We start from the raw sequence: 21,385 nt of genomic DNA on the forward strand, positions 1-21,385 counted from the left end.
CTGTGAACGGCCCTAATTCTGCGCAGTTAAGGATTTTTCAAATGTTTCAAGTTATAAAAAATTTACCTTTCAATAAATTTCCTCAAAATTTCGTGTACAATTGGGTTAACTAACAAATTTAAAGTCAAACATAATCAGATCTCAATTTCGAAGCAAAAATGTGGATTATTTACAACATTTGGAAAAAATGCAAGTGGCCCTTATTCTGCGCACTATTTTCTATTTGTTCCTAATTCTGCGCAAATGTCCCATATTCTGCGCACCCAAATAAAACCAATATACCATTCTGTTCTTGTAAGACAACATTGAATTTAATTAGAAAGCCTTAAAAACATGTTTTACGCTTAGCAAAGTATTGCAAATTATGAAAAAGGGGCCAATTCACGCCTTGGATCTTTGAACCTTATGTGACACTTTCTTTTACTATTTCTTATAAGAAATAGTGAAAGAAAGTGTCACATAAGTACGAAAACAAACAGACTCCAATTTGACAATTCGATTGCTGATTTTCCAGCAAACTAGATCAATTGCTGGAAAGTCCAGCAATTTGAAAACCGATTGCTGGTTTTTCAGCAAAAATGACAAGAACACAACCAAATGCTGAAAAATCCAGCAATGTGAAAACCGATTGCTGGTTTCCAGCAAAAATTTGGATTGCTGAACATTTCCAGCATTTTTTTTGCTGGAAATCGAGGCAAAAATTTACTGTGTACACTTGCTATATGTTACTTGCTGATGCTTTTTCCTGCAGCTCGCTTACACACAAAATTTCCGAGGCCGAAAATTAGCAAAATTTTGCTCAAATTTGACCAGCTAAAAACTTAGCAATCAATTTAGCAAATTTTTTTTCCTTAAATTTTAGCAAAATAGCAAAATGTGTCCCGACTGAATGTTTACTAATTTTCAAGTAAACAAAAATCTTTATTTGCTGAAATTTTAGCAAAATTCATTTTTCTAACGTTTTCTAGAATTTGAGTGAAATCCAAAATTAAATTATTTTTAATGAAGGGTTTTCATTTTCAAATATTAAAAAGTGACATTTGATTTTTTTTTATCTTCTTTTTATTTTTGTTCGCATCATCCCGCGGGTTTCGAAATTAATTTCGAAATGTATTCCATCATCGCGTTCTTGAAGCTGTACTATTACATCTTCACCAATGAAATCTGAAAAACAGAAATAATTAAGATTAGTGCATTTCATATTTTGAAGAATAGAAATAAAACTATAATAGGTAGACAGTCTATTTTTTTGTTAGCTGATAGTAAAAATACTGACCACCAAACAGGTAAACCTCACACACCACCCGACGGAAACACTTCTGCTGCTTCGGTTCGGGTTCGGTTTTGCGCTTCCCCATTTTCTCCTCCTTTCTCGGTATCGTGTACCGGCGGCATAAGGATTCCGCGATTTTTCCACTGATTACCGAACCGGTAACCGTTCCGCTGGAGGAAGAATGGCTACTTCTGCAGCATTCCCTTCCACGAGCTGCTGTTGATCCTGGAAAAGTTCGGAAACCTGATTAGTCGATGCCGATTTGAGGAATTGAAGGTATCGGAAGCAAATTTTTCTCTACATTTTTCCTTTTAATTGTATCTACCACTATTGTATGTACTACTTACCAATTTCAACTTCAAACCAAACGACGAAAAACCGAGGAGCGGAACAAAAATGTTTTACCCGCGCGCGGTGCAAAATGAAAACAAAATAATCGGACAGGTTCCCGCCTGTGTCGCCTTTCTAAAATTTGAGCACTTAAAGAACGCAGTTTGGGCACAGGCTAAAAGTTTGAGTCCATGCTACTATAATTGCTAAAATTAGTAGTAAAATGGTTATTTTTACTCAAATTGAGCAAAAGTTATGACAATTTGGGGAAGTGCTAACTCGACAGTAAAAAAATTTTTTTGCTAACGGAAAGTAACAGCTCATTTTTGCTAAGTGGAGCCTCGAAAGTTTTGTGTGTACCCAATAATTGTTGACCGATCACGTTCTTCGCCGGATCTGGTGTGCAGTGCACACTATTCCGACATACAGAAGAAGTTCCGGAGGGTTACAAAATCGCCCCAGCTGGGGGAACTACGCGCTGCTTCATTTGGTTTAATATCATGTGACAGGAGACAGATTCATTTCACAAACCTAAAACCATATCATTTCCATCCAATTAGCCCTCAGTGATTGAAAAAAGCTAGATTTAAGAATAAGCCATCGTAATTCATAAACCGCAAATACACATCCACTGGAGCATTGAGGAGGAATATGATATTTAAATACACTGGATTCTTTTTTTAAACAATTGTTGTGTTCGTGCAAAAAAAGAAATCGTGTAAAAAAAGTTCGAAACAACCGCGCAAAATTCATCGCTCATTTTGAGTAAATTGGCCAACTTGGACTGTAAATCGATCATTTCCAACTAGGTAGACCATTCTGAAGTGATTTGAGAGAAACCGGGAAGTTCAAAGATTTGTTTTGGATTGCTTTGTTTTGGGTTTTAAGCCACGGTTGTTCCGAAACTTCCGCAGAGTCTCTAAGTGGCCATTCCGACAATTGTTTCCGTCTGGAAGCAACGTCCGAACCCATTTACCACCCAAGAGTGGTTTGGACAAAAAGCGGGAATGTGTAGAACCTGTTTTTGACATGTTCGAAAATCGTCTTATTTCGAGAAAATCGTTTAATAAAAATCGTTTAAAATAAAACCGTGTAAAATAAGATCGTTTAAAAAAAGAATCCAGTGTATGTTAACCTACACCTTTCTAACTTTCCAACTGTTTGAATATATCTAAAACAAAAACTCCACCTCCGAATGATCTGAAAAATATAAAAGAGCATTAAAAAAAAGGTTTATAAAATAACAATAAAAGGTCAAACAATCATTTCTGATCGGACCAAATTGACCATGTGATTGAGCTTTAGTTAAAAGCCGTGGGACCGGCATCTAGGGGTTCCGTTTCACTTATGGTCGGAAGTGATCCGTTGATGCCTATGACAACACTGAATTGCGATACTCTCACTATTCTATATTTAATGTTGTCATTTACATCCAAGTTATATAAATGAGCACTCAATCACGCCCACAAAACTTAAACCACAGATGAACTTAATGCGAAAAACAAATAAATTGGAATAAATTTGACGGAAGCTTGTATGCAACAAAATTGCATACTATATTGTTGCACAAAACCTTTAAATCAAGTAATTTTTTTTATCGAATAATTCAATGAAATCAAGAAAACAAAATGTGAAATAACTCCCATCTTCTTAAATTTGTTTTTAAGGCTTGTAATCTTTCAGATATTGGAATTTTTTATTGGAATTTAAATTACTTCAAACTTTATTTATTTCCCTCTTCGGGTTTTTGGAAATTTCGAAGGGGGGCGGGGGGGGTGGAATTGATATTTGTTCCAGCCTAATGACTCAAATTAAGTCATTCTGATACCATGTGACCTGCGATAAACAATATTTCTTCGTTTTCCAGGAGCTTATGAATCCTTATAAAACAAAACTGTTTTTGAATAAACAGAACTGTCAAATTTATCATTTAATTCTCTGGGTGTTATTTTTGAAGTCTCTATTAATTTTTGACTTGATGTTGTCCTAATTGGATTCAAAAGTAACTGTTCGCCCTACTTTTTTTGCCTCATGGTCGCTTCTAGCCCTGATATGAATTATAGCAAATTTTGAACTGAAGAATCCTAAAGACAGTTTAACCCTTTCCTTCCCACGAGGTTTTTCACGTTTTAAAAATAGAAATATTGATTAACAACTAAAGTTCTAGAACAAAAGATACATTATTTTAGTCTACTTTTAAGATCCAGTTGATAAATTTGGGTTTTGAGGTGGATCATAGGATATGCTCCATTGGGAAGATAACAACACAGAGGGTGCGAATGAAAAATAAGAAATAACGGCCAAAATACAGGGAATTTCATCACTTTTTTGATCACAAACTAAAAAGATCCTATTTTGTGAAATATTTCTTGGGTATATCCAGCCCTCAAAAGTCAAACTATTGAAATTTTTGAAACTTTCAGTTTTGCCTTGAACAATGGCCGCCATGACACTTTTCGCCAGAGAAACAAAACATGTCATTTTTTCGTAAAAAATCACGAGCTTTTGCAAATATTTTGAGACATGTGGTCATTTCAGTAGATGAAATACTTATCCTGAAGAGAAAAAACTTTTGACGGAATGATTTTCATGAGTATTGATAAAAAACTTAGCAAGATGAAAAGTACCTTTTGTTCCCAGTGTATCACCTGTGATCCACTTTACTTACTCGAAAATTTATATGTTTTAGTGGAAATCTAAGCAAACCATCATTTGATTTTGCTTACAAAAGCAATTTTCTGCACGTCAGTATTTTTATTTGAGGATAATTATGAAAACTTGTGAAGTTATTGAACATCAAATGACGACTTGATTTTAATTTTTTAAAAATCCAACTTTTGCGCAGCTTTCGATCTGCCGAGCAAAAACTAGTGAATCGATTTTCTTAAAATTTTGTACAATGATTCTTTATTCGTACTTGCACATTCGATGAGAAAATGGTGTTGATCCAAAGCGCCCAGTTCAAATGCGAGCTATGCGAAGTTGTGGATCACCTGTGCTACCATGGGAAGGAAAGGGTTAACATGGAAAAATTTCAAATGTGTTCCGCAAACGTTCGAAAAAAAAAATAATAAAGACCGAAGCTTCATCAGCTTTCATCATCAGCTTCCATGACCTTATTGACCTTTCTAGATGTGCTCAATTGTTATTTTTTTCAAAATTTGTACTCGGAGATGTTGACCTCGGAAATTTGATCATAGGTCGGTAAAATATTAGAAAATCTCTGCTCAAGAGAATTTTTTAATAGCGCATAGCAAAGTTTTCACATTTTTTTCTTTTTGTTTTTTTTTAAGTTTGTTAAAATTTTCTACCACATTTCTGAAAAAAATATAACAGATAATCCTCTCGATTATCGTCAAAGACCTTTTGGGTCCAATCACAGAATTTCAGATATGAATTGAGTGTATCAAGACCTAATATTTTTTGTCGGTAGCTTATAGATGCCGGCTGATTCATGTAGATAAAAAATCTAAAATCGTTCAACTACTAAACTTTCGTAATTTTCGAAAATATTCAGAAATAAAAAAATGTTTTACAAGGTTTTGGTATAATTTTTTTGAGTCGGTATTTAAATGCCGACAGAACAAGCCTTTTTACCGAATGGTAAAGAATAATTTTAAAAAAATCATATTTTTTTTATCATACAACTTTATTTTTGCTTGAAACGAAAATTATGACTTCACTAACGGGCTTTGAAATTCCTTTGATAATTTGTAGCTTTCGATTTTTGGCTGCTCCTCTGACTCAGTTTTAAGGATTTTGCTTTTGAAAGTGGAAGGAGTTAAATAATAAGGAAAAATGCATCCTGAATAAAAAAAAATCCAATATTAGATACGCAATGACATTAAACAATATTGTATTTTTGCCTTGAACAGAACATAATAAATGCTTGAAATGCCAGAAAAAAGTTAACAACCTGAATGATTGTGGAGCAAATGCAGATCATCGTAATTGTAAAAAAGGTTAGGCATAAAAATTTGAAAAAAGTTTCGCGGGCCACATGCGGCCCGCGATGCGGTTGTTGCTCATCCCTGATACAGATTATATGCAACTTTTTTGCATACAAGCTTTTGTACAATTTGTTCCAATTTATTGAAAGTTCGAATTATTTTTCATTGTGATGCCTAAACTCTAAGTGACAGAAGAATGATTTCAAATTTGTTCCGGCCGCAAACTTCTGTTTTTTCAATCTTCTCTGCAATAACAATTTTCATGGTGATGTTGTTTTTAACAGGAAAGTGTATTTGGAATTATTTGACCTACATTTTGCACGCTATTAAAATGCAATTGAGCTCCACCGGAGCAATTTTGTGTAATTCTCCGATAAGGGGACGGGAAACATGCTTTCATGTAGAATTGCATTGCAGAATAAACTTTAGGTAGGTAGCCAAAATTGCGTGTTGGTATTCCAGAAAATATTATTGTACACTTGTACAATTTTTTTTAAACCAAATATTCAAAAATGAGCAAATGAATAACGTTCACATTTTCTCTGCAATAAATTGCAAGGTATCAAGACATTCTTGGACGAATCTCACGAGGAGCCTTCATATTGCATATCACGTGCATAACCTTGTGTTAACAACATTTGCATGCCTCTATGATACCAATTTCCTTACTTTCATTTCCAGTTTTCAGAGCCCACATAAGGTCTGTAGCTCGACGGATTTCGGTTCTCTTACGCACAAAGTGGCCTTACTGATGGGTCCCACAAGTAGTTCAACGCGCCCCAACATCTGACCGGTTTTTCTCATAAACACATTGAAAAATTCACCATAGGGTGGTTCAAATTGCATTTGGGAAAAAATCAGCTGCAACAAGTCATTAGTATTTCTTGAACTGAACAGCATGTTCAACGCAGCGCGATTTCCAGTCGTCCAGCTTTCAGGAACAAATGAACAGTTAGCTAAGTGATAAAGTACTTCTAAACTTTCCATAAGTGATTGAAAGCTATTATTTAAATTCGTTATAAAGACTTCAATCATTCAAAAATATGTTTGATGATCGCCATTCTAACTCTGAACCACTATCAAGCTAGAGCCACACTATTGTCGGATCTCCCACACCAAGCAACCGGTAGTATAAGTGGCAGAGGGGAATTCCAAGTTTTACCGGCGTCTGGCAGATTTGATCGCATGAAACCAAATCGAACTGGTTATCGTATATGATGACATTTCTTCATTCCAAGAGCCACGCACAACAACAAGCTGACGATGACTTTGAAGCACAAATCCACAACACGCCGATCAGGTCTTGGACAAGTTTCGATGACATCGCACAAGTAGCCTACCCAGTAACGTGATGATCGTTTGTTCGATCGTTCAACATGGGCCATATTCATATTGGTTTGAAAAAAAAAGCCTGCGCCCTCAGTTTCGCCGGAGGTTTCGATGCATTGCTGTTTTCTCAGGCGGCGAAATTTGGTATCGCAATGAGAAAAAGCGTGACTTGAGCAATTAAAGTAATTGAAATTTCAAAGAAATTATTGTTATGCTAATTGTTTAAAAGAATTGTTGAGACCGATGGGGATGTACGCTTTTCACACATTCCATCCAGCTAATGTAAGAGGATTAAGCTTTTAACCGGATTATCGAACAATGTTTATATCGTACAAACAACGTGCTTTATTGTTTTTAATTTAACATTCAAATTGATTCACCTTCGGAGGCTATCGACTATAAAGAAAGCTATTGTTCTTTGAGAAATCTCAAAAAAAAAAATTATTTTGCAAGCTACTAATTATGCCTATATTAGTAACTTTGGAATAGGGATTTCCTTCCTTGCGTGGTTTAGGATTTTTTTTTCTAAGCTTTCGATTTGTTCGGATTTGAGTTTTTGGGTGGCATTGGAGTAACTCAAGGGTCAGTGAGATTGAGTTGATTGAAGGTAAATTAGTTTTTAATGCAAAGTCAAAACAAAAAGTCAGAAACAAAACTGATAATTAAAACAAAATTTTATATAGAAATTTTGAAATTTCGATTTTCTTTTAAATTTATAAACCATTCCAACCAAAGTTTTTCACAGTTGGTGAAGCAAATTTTTGTTACAGAACTTATAAGAAATAGGGTAGGCTAATAACGACTCGTTATCCAAACGTACGTGAAAATTGAGCCGTAAATTAAAAATAATTATAAAATGTTAAACGCTTTTAATGTGTAAATTTCTATAGTTCATTCTACATTCAGAAAATACGCTAACGAAAGACTGACGTGACTAAGATGAGCGTTATAAAAATTTCAGTGCCGTATTGTTCAATGCTTCACAAACAATTTTTCGCCAAGTAGAACCACTTCAAAAACAATATTATTTGAAATAATAATGCCGGAACAAATTTCCAGTCCTTCTTTTGTTACTCGGAGTTGGAACATCGCGAGGGGGAGATGATAATAAAAAATATTGCGAAAAACAAATAAATTTGAATACATTACATGAAAGCTTGTATGCAAAAATTTTTTTTGTAGTGGCGCACCACACTCCTCCACACCAAAAGGCTCAATTGAGCCACCTGGTAATGGATGCTACTGTTTTCAGAACGTCTGGCAGCAAATCAAAGAAACTTCAACGCGAACAAATTTTTAATCATGCTGAGAACACAAAAGTTTATTATTCAGTGCGAGGAAATGTATGCTATAACTAAACAAGATTACGATGAGGATCTCAATGGAAGAAACTCACTTTTAAAGAGATCCATTTCTTTTTTTTAATATGGTAAACTAATCAAATTTTATACTAGTGACATTTCCAACAAAAAAAAGTACGATGCTACAAAACAAACAAAATGATATTTAAAAAAAACTGGTAGTTGATCGACTTTTTAACGATTCAATTTTTCTTTTAATAACTGTACTTCTTTGACTTTAAACATGGAACGGTTGTTGATGGTCTTTATTTCAGTAGGTAAGGCGTTGTATATTGTAGGTCCTATACAAGGAATATTTAAAGAAGGTAGTGCCAAGGCAGCCCTGCTCTAGTATTGGTACAGGCTGAGACGTCACACTCACGAAAAGTCTGTTAATTAACTAGGAAACATTTCTTTTTCGATGATAATTCGAAGAATCTGCTGGAAATTTTCCACTTTGAATTGTAGATTGGTTATTGTAGAAGGATTCTTGCTCTTCAAGATGGGTGCAAAAAAGTTGCATTTCCGAATAATTTTTCTTTAAAAAAGGCCATCGAAGTTCGAAAAAATTGTGGATTTTCACCACTGAAATTTGCAAAACTTTAAAATTAGATCGAAGTCTTCCATGAAAATGTTCAAGTCAGTGCAGTTTAAGCTCCTCATTACATTGATCAAAACACATTTTTTTTATACAAACCCACAAACTGTTATTGGCATTTTAGTAAAACTGAGTTAACAATCATGAATGGATGTTAAATTAAACACTCAATATCTACCAGCTAGACCTTTTCGAAGCTGATATTTCGTTAATTTTTCCACGTTTTAGCTACCAAGCGACAGGCCCGTGCGAAGGACCCGCTCATGGGGGGGGGGGGGGGGGGGGATTTCAAATTCAAAATTCAAAATCAAGAGTCATAATCCCGAGCAAAGTTTTGAATCAGTGCTCTGTCCGGCAAATCATCAATAAATTATTGAAAATGATGTTCCTTATTCTGAACTAGACATTTGCTTGAAAATAAATACGAAGCAATCAAGTTGACAAATCTAACATCAATATTTCAGAAAACACAGAAAAAGAATGCGATTTAAAATTTTGAATAAAAACTGAGTTTAAAGCTCCGGGCATAAGAATAATAAAATAAAATTCATCAATTTAACCCAGATTTAAAAAGAGACTAAATCTGAATTCTAAAATAATTTTCGGAAAAGATAAGAATTTAATCATGATTTAAAATTGTTCAGCAAAACTATAAAATCTTTTGTTTATTAATCGTCTTAATGATCGAAAATCGTCAGTGATCAAAATCAGAGATAACATAATTTTTTATTTCGTCCAGTTATCAACCTAAAAGACTGAAAGCGTTTATTGCATTTCTGAAGTTTACAATATTACTTCATATATTTAGAGAAAGCTAAGTTTTTCGTTTTAAAAAAAAAGATTATTAGGATTTTTAAGATAAGTTATGCCGATATGCCGAAAAATAAATTTACAAGATTATTAGGATTATTATGTTTTCAGAAAACAAAAATTCAGACTTGAAAAACAATGAGAAACTTATTTAAATTATTTTGAAAGAAATTAAAAATGTTTGACTCTAAAAATTGAAAAATTCATGTGAAAATAAAAAAAAACTAGAAAATTTGGTAATTTATAAAAATATATAAAAACATAATAAGACGTTAGAAAAGATACGTTTCTAGTATCGATGATATGGAGTTTATAAGTTTAAACATGAATCAGTTTTAAGTGAAATCAATCATTGATAACTGATGCTCTAACAAATCTTTATGAAATTGAAAAAAATATTGATTCCTTATTTGCTTATTATATTTAATTTATTGAGGAATAATAATGTAGATGATGATGATAATGCATGATCTTAAAAAGTTAAATTCTACAGTTTTTATAAACATGGAATATATCATTACAAGTACGTCAGACTATAGTAAATAAATTTTAAATAAAAAAAAATTATTGAATTTTATCAATTTGTTGAAATCTGCATTTGTTTTTCTCCTACAAATATCTTAAATAAAATTTGATTTAAATCGAGTAACGTGAACAAGTAGAAGACTGCTATAGCTTTTTTCGCAGAAACCAAAATTAGTTGCGATCTAGGGGAAAGTGAATAATTGATTCGAAGCCTTTCATTTTTTTTATGTTTCACAGATTTGTCAAAAAAGTCAAAAAAGAAATTCTTAAATGATTTTCACCTTTTGTGATAAAAGTGATTCGAAAAACAAAGCTGTTAGACAAAAACCTAATTGCATATTTGGATTTTGGTCACCCAAATTATGTATATAAAATCATCTCTTAAATTATTTGCGCCTAGGAAAATGTTAAGTTTGAGGCCTTGAGTAATTTTTCAAAAACTTTTCAGACATGGAGTTTAGGATTCAAAAGAATGAGAAACACAAAATACAATTGAGGCTGAAATTAGTTTCTTGAGGAATATTCCATATCAGCATAAAACTTGGAATGACATTTACCTTTATTTACCATCAAAGTGGTTAGTTAGAATGTCATCGAAACCAGGATTTTGACTATCGTGCGTGTTCAACACCTTTCACATGGTTACCAACTTGAGATGTGTAAAATTAGTATTCTATGAGTTTTGAAGTTCTAATGATTGGTTTCAAATGTTAAATTTGTTTAGTTACACTTCTTAGCAAAAACCCATTTTAAACACGAGTTAGGGTTTTTGTGAGTAAGGATTTGAGCAAATCGAAATCTACTATTGATTAGTTTCAATTTGTGAACGTCATAAAACCGCCGTAAAACGAAATGTCTTAGGCCTTGAGAATGATTTAAGACGAAATTCCGCCGGAGGCGAGCCGAATTTCTGACATATTTGTCTACACTAATTTTGGTGTTTACTTTTGGGATCAAGTAATTTCCGGTAAATTCATTTCTTGTACTGAAAATTTTACTTGAAAAAAATCTCCACGGGGAGGAAGGGTTAAACCCCCAAACCCCCAAACCCCTCCCCCCCCCCCGTTCGCACGGCCTTGCCAGGCGACATTGCATTCCTTAATAAATAAAGAAAAAAAAACATTATGCAATCTTCAAGGACCAAAAAACTTCATAACGTAGTGGAATAGAGGCCTTACAACAAAATCAAAATGAAATTGGAGTTCGATTTCGTTCTTAAACGTGTTTTTCTATAAAATTTTTACCATTCTCACATAAATTTTCGATACAATCGTTTTTGTGACGTCACAAAAAAAAAATCCAATATGGCTCTCGACACTACCTTATTTAAATATTCCTTGGGTCCTATATAATAAATTATTTTTTGCCCTAAAGATGTCATGGATCTTTGTTGCAAGTAATTATTTTGACGAGTATTGTGGGTTCTTAATCCCGTAGTAAAATTAAGGGAAGTCTGAAGATGTTTCTCAAACATCAATTCTGTAGGGTCTGAAGTTTTTGAAGATGTGACAAGGAGGCTCTTCCCCATATCGAAATATGATAGTTTAGATGAGACTGTTTAAATGTATAGTAAAACTTTTAAAGAACATGTTGGGACTTGGGACACTAAGTTTCTTAATTTCCACAAAACACCGCAAAGAGGAGATTATTTTTTTACTAGGTTCTCTGTTTGAAAACTCTAAGAAAGTGTTTCATCCAAGTAAATTCCTAAGTTCTTAAAGTAATTAACTCTCTCAATAACAATTTCATCCATAATTGGGTCATTATTTGACAGTTTTTTTATGTGAAAAACGAAACAACATAAATTACAAAGATCGTTTACATACAAAAGAGAAAATTAAGGACCAATGTTGCTTCCTTGAGGTACATCAATATCAATGATTCTCAACTGGCTTCTTGTATTTTAAATCGCTACGAATTGTTTCCTTTCCGATAAATAATTGCGAGTATGCCCGTAGGAAGACCCCCCGTACCCCCCGTGCTATGTGTTCCCAGTATCCGGGCCCGTCCGGAGTATACGTGTTCACCACATGTAGACCACAGAGAACAGACGTAAAAGCTCGAACAAAAAATCTTTAAAAAAGTGTGTAAAATTTCAAATGCTGACACCCAAAAAAATACGTTGAAAATTGACTTGAAACAGTGTCATCTATTGCGCCGTTCAAAAGTTACAAATCAAATTTTCACAGTTTTCTTTGGTGTATTTGGAGACATCTGGTGACTAAGCTAAAAAGGAAAAATTGGTTAAAATGTTCGTTGGAAATTTTACACAAGTTTCGTGAAATAGCTTGTACGTCTGTTCTCTGTGTGTAGACTTCGGACCAACCAGATTTCATTGTATAGGTTAAGGTAGTGCCACCTCTATCCCGGTACTACTTCTCCTAAATAATGAAATGTTGCGGGGTAAAGTATGGTGTACGTTAATAAGTTTTCCTCGCAAAAATGCTCTTTCGCTCTTTTCAACATCTGTAAATTTTCTTCTCACTTTTCTATCCATCTTCATCAATTTCATTTCTGATATTCTTTCTCCAAGAATATACATTTCACCGATATGCCGAAAAATAATTTACAAAAACTTAATTAACGGTGGTTAACTTATCTTAAAAATATAAAAAACTACACAATGATTTTTTAAGTTTGATTTAAGAATGAGAATGAGAACTAACCCGGGCAAAATCTGGGCTTTTGCAATGAAATTAAGGCAACCGAGTCGGACCGGACTTTTCCCAAATTTTATATTACATATCCGGGACAATCCGGTTAAAACCGGGCAATTTGGCAACCTTATCATAGAAATTCAGGTCTGAATATTAAATTTTAAATTAAACCCATTTTGGAGGTTCTGGTTCCATATTCCTATAACCAAAATTGTATTTCTACATATTTTCGCATTTTTGATTTTGTATCAAGTTTAGGATTCCAATATTTCCAATATTTTTATAATAGGTTTCCAAATATGGAAAAGAAAGAAATTTGTTTTGTATTCAAATTCGAAGTTCTTAAACTTTATTCTAACACAAAGTTTGAACATTTAAAGCTTCTAAATGGCGATCCAAAATTGAAAGCCAGATTCATATTCATCATTCAAAATTCATATTTTAAATTAGCTTCACAAAACGGATAATAAATAAAAAAAATTAAATAATTGATTAAGATTAAACCAGCAATACAGAATTTAAATAATAGAGTCATAAATGAGGGCTCTAGGATTTGGCTCATAAAATTCTGATCTGGAATTTAGATTCGGAAATTGTATTTTTTTGTACATTTCGGAAATTGTCTAAAAATTCGAAAACAGATTCAAAGCTCAATTTTTGTATTCAGGTTTAGAATTCAGATTTAAAATTCAGAAAAAGATTTAGCTTGTGAATGAGTTTTTCAATCAACATAAAATTGTTGAGAAATTCAAGAGAACATTATCTTAAAAATTTGCTTATCAATTCAGATTTCAAGTTTTTAATCAGAATAAGTTTGTACACACAATCCAGCTGAAAATCACAAATATAAAGTAGAATTTCTGTAAATTTTCTAAATTTTGATTCATGCAAAATATCCCAAATTAATTTTTTTTTAATCATCCACAGGATTTTTAGCATTGAATTGAATATTTATGAAAAATATTTCCTGTTTAAGAAACATGTAGGTACCTGATCTTCACCTAAAAAATCTGCACATTTTTTTCGGTGTATTGTTTAACATTATTAATATTGCAGATTTGTTTAAAGCCAAATTTCAAACTTAAATCATAAATTTAGTTGAAGTTTGCATCAAGGCAATTTGATTTGAAAATATTTTATCTCTTTTTTACGAGATTTGATGAGTAACCTGAAGTCTAGTTAACCAACTTCTCGATAGTGAAAAACCTTTCTTAATTGTTTAAAATTTTCGCAGCAAGAATCAGACAAGTTTGTCGGTTAAAGTACTTAGTTTTTGGGTCTTGAGTTTTATAAATGCTAGGGGAGATGGGGGCATAATGGCCACCTTAAGGAAAACGGTTATTTAACCATAGAAAATAGCTATAATATGGAGGTTACATTATTGTTTCGTGTTCAGACACTTGAAAAGCCTATTCCCTAACGGGCTGAAACGTGAAAAACAAGATGAAAACGTTAAAAAATGCATTTTAAAAAATTTTGCCAAAAGCTGAAAACCAGCCACTGTGGAGGCATAATGAGAACCCCCCCTGAGGCAGTATGAGCACCATTAATCAGAGCAAGATGTGCGTTTTTGCCGGGGAATCTAGCAGCGAATTCAATTCGATGAAGTCAGGTGAGTCGTAGATTCATCAAACAAAGCAATAACAAAATAATCTAGATCTGTTTGTAGAATACAAACAATTCACGCACGCTCATACATTAAGTGCTTTGTTCGGAGGATGATGCTACTAGCCGTATAATGTACACCCAAAATAATTTTCACTTAAAAAATAAGTGACATCTGTAGTAAATTCTCGCCATACGTATTTTCATTTGAATTTTAAGTGATGGGTCAAGTGAATTCACTTAAGTGACCGGTCAAGTGAATTACACTATGACGTTCGAGTGAAATTTATCTGAATTTCTAAGTAAGTTTCAAGTTAATTATCTCTCGCGTTTTTAAATAAAAGAACATTTATAGAACAGCACCACGATTTCAAATACTTACATATACGCTTTCGCCATAAATTTATGGCGAATGGAAAATTCCATCGTAATACCAAGGCAGATCGGTTACTGCGGATAGTGCGACTTCTAAATCTTCCCTGCTGCAAACCAGAAAATCTGTCCCGTTCAACCCACAAGCTGAAACATGATAACACCGTTAAATAACTTTTTATTACATCACGTTTAACACAAACCACCGCCAAAATCGCCTATTAAAGAATAGGGAAAATCCAAATCCAGCATAAGCTTTAAACGCTGCTCTTTAGAATTTGCCATTTTGAACTCTGAAAATAAACACAATTACAACCCGACATTCACTTGAAATTCAAGTGATGGGGAAGTGAATATTTTTTCTCACTTCAAATTCAAGTGACGACTGAAGTGAATGTGGATGAATTCACTTGAAATTTAAGTGACTGCCAAGTGAAATGTATATGTCGCACTTGAATGGAAGAAAATCACTGGATCCTTGTTTTAAGTGAAAAATCATGTGTATTTTAAGAGTGAATTTGGGTTCAGTGTAACAATAAAAAAATCGATCATGAATTGTGAATGGAAAAAAATCACCTCGAACAGAAATCTAACTCTAGTCTTTTGATTACCTCTCCGACACCTTACCAATAGGCTAAATTGTCGGATGAAAACTAGTCAAAGTGTGGCGCTATAAATCAATTTTAATTCGCTGCTAGATTCTACGGCAGAAAATGCTCATTATGCCTCGATAATATGGTGCTCTATATGCCCCTAGTCAACAAATTTAAGTAAAAACGTGTTTTAAAATTGATAAAAGTGAAAAATCAAAAATTTTTTGATGGTAAAAATTGAGACACAATGTGTACATCATGTTGCAGTGCGTACATTATAGATCAAGGTTATTTTAAGATCATAAGAGCTTATTTCGCGGTGCTCAAAAATTATAATATTTTCGTAACTTGAGAACCAAGCTAGTTTTTTTTAAACATCTCTGTAAAGATGATAAGGAGATTCCTTTTTTGTGAAAAATTAATACTATAGGAAGTACGAAACAAATCCTCATGAAAATTTATTTAAGAAAATACGCACTTTCGTAGAAAAGCGTAGTTCTCATTATGCCTCGGGTGCTCGTTATGCCCTCATCTCCCCTAATTGAATTTTTGATTAACTGGTTTGATTGTGTTTTCATCGATTTTTTTCGGCGAGGAAAGTTTTCTTATGCCAAATGAAGAGTTATGAAAAATATTTTGTCCATCTTATATAAGAAATTTTGCCAAAACGTTCGCGAGCCAGGTTTTGTAATCCATGCGATCATACACAGCTCTCTTTTTTATTTCATCATCTGAAATTGCTTTAAAATAACGAAATGAATTAGGAAATCACAGTTTTGGGTCATCTCATAAACTTTGCATGTTATTTGGTCAACTTAGACTTGGTGGCCCACAATTCCCCACCATTTTTCAAAATCCAAAAAATATTGCTTTTTTTTAAACAGTCAGAATCAGGGGAAAACAACTTAGCAAAATTTTTTTAAAAATACCTTATGATACCTTGAAAATGTAGAAAACCATACCATTTTTTATTTTCATTTTATCTTTTATAATAAAGAAGTTATGGAACAACGAAAAAAAGTGGCCCATGATTCCCCACTCTCCCATACCTCTTTTCACGTGGATGCACTTAGTGGATTTCATAAAGTTTCATAAAGAATTTACTCACCTTTAGTTGTGTTTTTTTCATTAGTTTATCAACCTTATCGGTGAAAAGTGATGTCCTTTTTAGCAAGAACATTTCAAGATTATGAAACTATATAGACGGATAGAAAGTTAGCAGAAATGGAAGAAGGTGAAAATGGGCGAGTAGAATTGTATTTAGAATAAGGTTACCAGAATTTTTTCAGCACGTATCCGGGCTGGACAAACCGGGTTTTATATCCAGGCAAAATCCGGGCATTCGATTTCAAATTGACGACCATAAATCCAGGCAATATCCGGGCAAATTTTGTCAAATCTCATAAATTCCTCAACAATAATCAAGATAAAAAAAATGAAACAAATTTTTTTTTCATCAAAACTTATCGATAGATTTTGAACCGTATGTTAGGCTTCCAAAAATCCTTTCATGATTATTTTTATAGAACTTGCTCAAAAAATTTCGTTTTGGAGGTGTTTGTTTTGTTTAATTTGCCAAATAAAGTGAATATATCCAGGCCAAATCCAGGAATTTTTCAATGAAATCCGAGCAACCGGGCCGTGCTGGACTGTTCTTAAATTTAGTATTAAATATCCGGGCAAACCCAGATAAAACCGGGCAATCTGGCAACCTTAATACTGAAGCACAGAGAACAGACGTACAAGCTCGAACAGAAAATCTTCCAAAAAGTGTGTAAAATTTCAAATACTGACATTCAAAAAATACGTTAGAAATTGACTTGAAATAGTGCCATCTATTGCGTCGTTCAAAAGTTACAAATCAAATTTTCAAGTGGCCAATTTTCGAAAAGGCCCAGCCAAAAAACAAATAAAAATGTTCAAAACTATCGTTGGAAATTTTACACACGTTTCGTGGACTAGCTTGTATGTCTGTTCTCTGTGACTGAAGCACTATCATCACGTACCAAATGTTTGTTCAGCACGGGCCAACTATTATGAAGTGGTAGATACAGATAGAGTTGAATCTACCACCACACATTAGTAGGCCAAGCGTGGTTCGCCCCACAATAGTAGTTGGACCGTGCTGAACAAAAAATTGGTGTGTGATGATAATGCTTCTAAATACAATTCTACTCGCTCATTTTCACCATCTTTCATTTCTTCTAACTCTCTATCCGTATATAAAATTTCATAATCTTGAAATGTCTTACTAGACAACACTTATCACCGGTAAGGTCGATAAACTTAACAAAGTGGTTTATAGTGTTTGGCGTCGAATATGTCAGAAACATTTACAGTACCGTTCATAATTGTATAGAAATTGGAAGCACGCGCACTGTCACTTTGACTTTGAAATTCCATAACTTTTTACTCTGATGATATTTTTTGATCAAATTTTCTGCGTTAGATAGATCAACTATCACACTATTATACCACAAAGTATGAGCTTCTTTCTTTTTTGTGTGGCCTGAGATACAGTGATTCTACGAAAATCGGACTTTTTGGACTTTTAACATTCAAACTGCAATATCTCAGAAAGTACGCTACACTTTTTATTGAAATTTTGCAGAGTGATTGTTGAAATATAAAGCTAGCATGTCCGAAGTTTTTGAAAAATTCTATCGACAAGATCAAAAGTTACACGAGGTACAATATTTCAGGCATGAACTGAAAAATACGATTTCTATAGAATTTTGGACGAATTCCAAAAAGTCCGATTTCCGTAGAATAACTGTATCTCAGGCTACATAAATTTAAGAAAGCTCATATTTTGTGATATAACAGTGTGATAGTTGATCTATCTAACGCAGAAAATTCGATCCAAAAATATCATCAGAGTAAAAAGTTATTGAAGTTCAAATTCGAAGTGACATTGCGCGTGCTTCCAATTTCTATACAATTATGAACGGTACTAAATGTCGTATTTGGTCATTATAGTTAATTTAAAATATCTAGAGATCTATTTTTGGGTAAACACTGTAATTCAAATCTGTTCGCCTTTCAAAGGCACTGAAAAGTTAGTAGTAAGTGATAGAACGGATTATATAGTCAGAAAGCATTTTTTCTTTTGTTTCAACAAAGTTCTCGAATGAAGTGTCATTAAAACCGTAATAAGCAAACCAATCTTTTCCCAATATGGTGAACAACTGCAAATTGAAACGAAGATTGAGCGCTATCGGTTTGATAAATTTCGTTTTCTTTCGCCTCCGACGCGTAACAGCCAATCTGGATTTTCCTGATCGATTTCTGGTAATTATTTTTGGCATATTGTTGATTATACCGGTCTCAATTGTACGTGTCTTTGCAGGTACATGAACGTTTTGACCCACAAAAGGCCTTGCAAACGACCGGACTGAGATAACTGTGACCGGGTCCATTGTTTCGAGATTTTCTGATAAAGCTGTTGGTAGCCTGAACAGCAGAATGGCTGACCGACCACCGGAGGCAAAAAAGGCAAAAATGGCAAATGAGCAGACGCAGCAGACGGCTAGCCTGACAGAGATAAAGTCCATCTTATCAGACGACTACACGGGCGAGATTGAGCTTGTGGATGTTTATGTTGGACGGATCGGCCATTCGCGTCACACTTCTAAATTAATTATGGACCTGAATAAATGTCTGCCGTTTTCAAGGCTCCAACATCTGAAACGGGTTAGCTGCGACGGTATGATCATTTTGGCGGAAGTCGATGAGCTTGAAAAACTGATCAAGCATGAAGAAAATCCCGATCGAAAGGGGTCTATTAGCGACGATTCGAAGGAGAAATCAATTCTGCGGAGCAAAGTTGCAGAGTATTTCAAAGCGAATAATGTCGATGAAAATATGTTTCAACATTTATGTGACAGTTTAACAATCCGTAAGATGGTCAGATCTGGTCCCAAACTAACATGGCAGTACGAGCAAGCTAAACAGTATTGGCCTTGTAAATTTCACCCAGATAAATATTTGGAAAGCCTATACTCGAATTCAATATTCACTGGCGAAGAAAAGGCCTTTCATTTGGAAATAATGTCAGCCTGCCTCTATCTATCGCACCATTTTTCCGAGACGTCATTCGGCATATGTGTTAATCCGAAACTCAAACGAATCGTCGCCATCGGATCAGATAACAGTGCCCAGCATCCACTGATGCATTGCCCTATGGTGTTAATTGACAATGTGGCCGTATCGCAAAACGGAGGTGTTTGGAGATCGAAAAAACAAGAACCGATCACCGACGACGATGGTTTGATCACGGATGGAATCGACTCCCATTTGATGGACATTTTAAAGGAAAAGTTTGGCCGTTTGAAATTCGGGGCGAGTCCACCGAAAACATCGGTCAACCTACAGGAGCTATCGCCCCATGAAGATAATTTGGACAAGTACGGACCCTACCTCTGTACCGGATATGTCGTTTATCTCTCACACGAGCCTTGCATAATGTGTGCCATGGCGCTGACGCACAGCCGCGTGAAACGTGTTTTCTATCACAAGAAAACGTCTTTTGGGGCTTTGGGATCGATAACGAAAGTGCATTGTACACGTGGTTTGAACCATCATTATGAAGCGTTTCATGTGACGTAACGAAACTTTTGCTGTCTACCAATATAATTCAATTTGATCATACATTTGTTTGTCAATTGAAAGAAATCCCATTTGATAAAACGTTTATTTCCACTTTGGTTTAAACAGTATCCTGCAGGTCAAGAAAAGTAGTTGGACATCGACAAGAAATTATCAAGTTTTTGGAAGGGGTGACTAGTTTTCTGATAAGTTTTTTTGCCAGAAATTTACCACACTGTGGCATTCTTCTCTTATTTTCTGATAAGGACTGTATTGTTAACCCTCATCCGTCCTTGAAATTTTTACCCTTTACAGTTTGTGGAGTGTCAATTTGACGCTCCTGCCTTAAACCAATATATCTCCCTTTTTTTCCCAACCGATTTTGACAAAATTTTAAGTTTTGTAAGTTAACTCTTATATATTTTTCAGACAATATTCAGCTACAACACTTCGGTTTTCCGTTATTCAAAGTCTAAGAAAAAAATCCGAAAAAACATGCTTCGGAAAAAAGACTGTATATCAGATACGAAATGCTGAAAAAAAATTCACTTTGTGTTCAAAAAGCTGAAGTTAGAAACTATACATTGCACATTAGGATATATTTTTTTTTGTTTTTTTTTTCAGATTGTGACCACAAAAAAGGTAAAAAAGTGGTGTAAAACCCGTACTTTTCAATCAATAAACCGTCAAAATTGTTTCAATCACACCAAAAAATTTTGAAAAACAAAGGATTGGAAAGTTGAAGTTGTTTGGTACATTATTGCATTTTAAGATAGTCAAAAAACGATACAGAATTTTTGACGAATTTTCAAAGGTAGGGTTTTTTCGAACTATTTGTCAATTTATAATTTCTCAGATTGTATTGCACTAAAATTCAACTTTGCACTGGATTTTGAGTATATTAACTAAAGATTTCCGCAATAAATTTATGTTCACTAGAAAGCCAATTTCATACCACGTCTAGTGGTGTAATTACATAAGCGCTGCGATACTAGACTGAGTCGATTTTGGGTCATTTTCGAATTTCTCAAACCCTGGGGTCTCAAAAGCTTCGTTTTGGTCCAAAACGCATCCACGATTTTTGCAGAATTTTTAAGTAACGTTTACATGTGTAAATTTGGACTTTTAGGTTTGTGTGGGAAAATTGAATATTTTGTACTGAAAAATCAACATCATTTTTGTTTCTTCTGTGCAACCAAGCCTGCTAATGATTTTTGTGCCAATTTATAAATTCTTTAAAGGAAATTTTCCGCTGAACAACTTTGTCGAAGACCGTAAATTCTTATCTTATTAGACAAAATAGTTATTAGCTGTTTAACAGGGGCATGTCTTTTGGCATTGATAAACAATAAATTCAATTGACACCACTGCTTGTGCCCCGCGAAGTATTGCATGAAAGGTAGTCATGCAATACCT

At 34.0% G+C, this 21,385-nt stretch overlaps 2 protein-coding genes across 2 annotated transcripts in view; both read left to right on the forward strand.

The window, feature by feature from the left end:
- The window catches only part of LOC129751106 (uncharacterized), a 52,141-nt gene that overhangs the window by 1,409 nt on the left and 29,347 nt on the right, over positions 1–21,385 (forward strand). The window lies entirely within an intron of this gene.
- Positions 18,653–20,030, forward strand: LOC129751104 (probable inactive tRNA-specific adenosine deaminase-like protein 3). The gene is made up of 2 exons (XM_055746397.1): positions 18,653–18,673; positions 18,732–20,030. The coding sequence occupies exon 2, from the start codon at positions 18,848–18,850 to the stop codon at positions 19,988–19,990; it is 1,143 nt and encodes a 380-aa protein (XP_055602372.1). The 5' UTR covers positions 18,653–18,673; positions 18,732–18,847; the 3' UTR covers positions 19,991–20,030.

Source organism: Uranotaenia lowii, chromosome 3 (genome assembly GCF_029784155.1).
Source record: "Uranotaenia lowii strain MFRU-FL chromosome 3, ASM2978415v1, whole genome shotgun sequence".
Taxonomy (NCBI): domain Eukaryota; kingdom Metazoa; phylum Arthropoda; class Insecta; order Diptera; family Culicidae; genus Uranotaenia; species Uranotaenia lowii.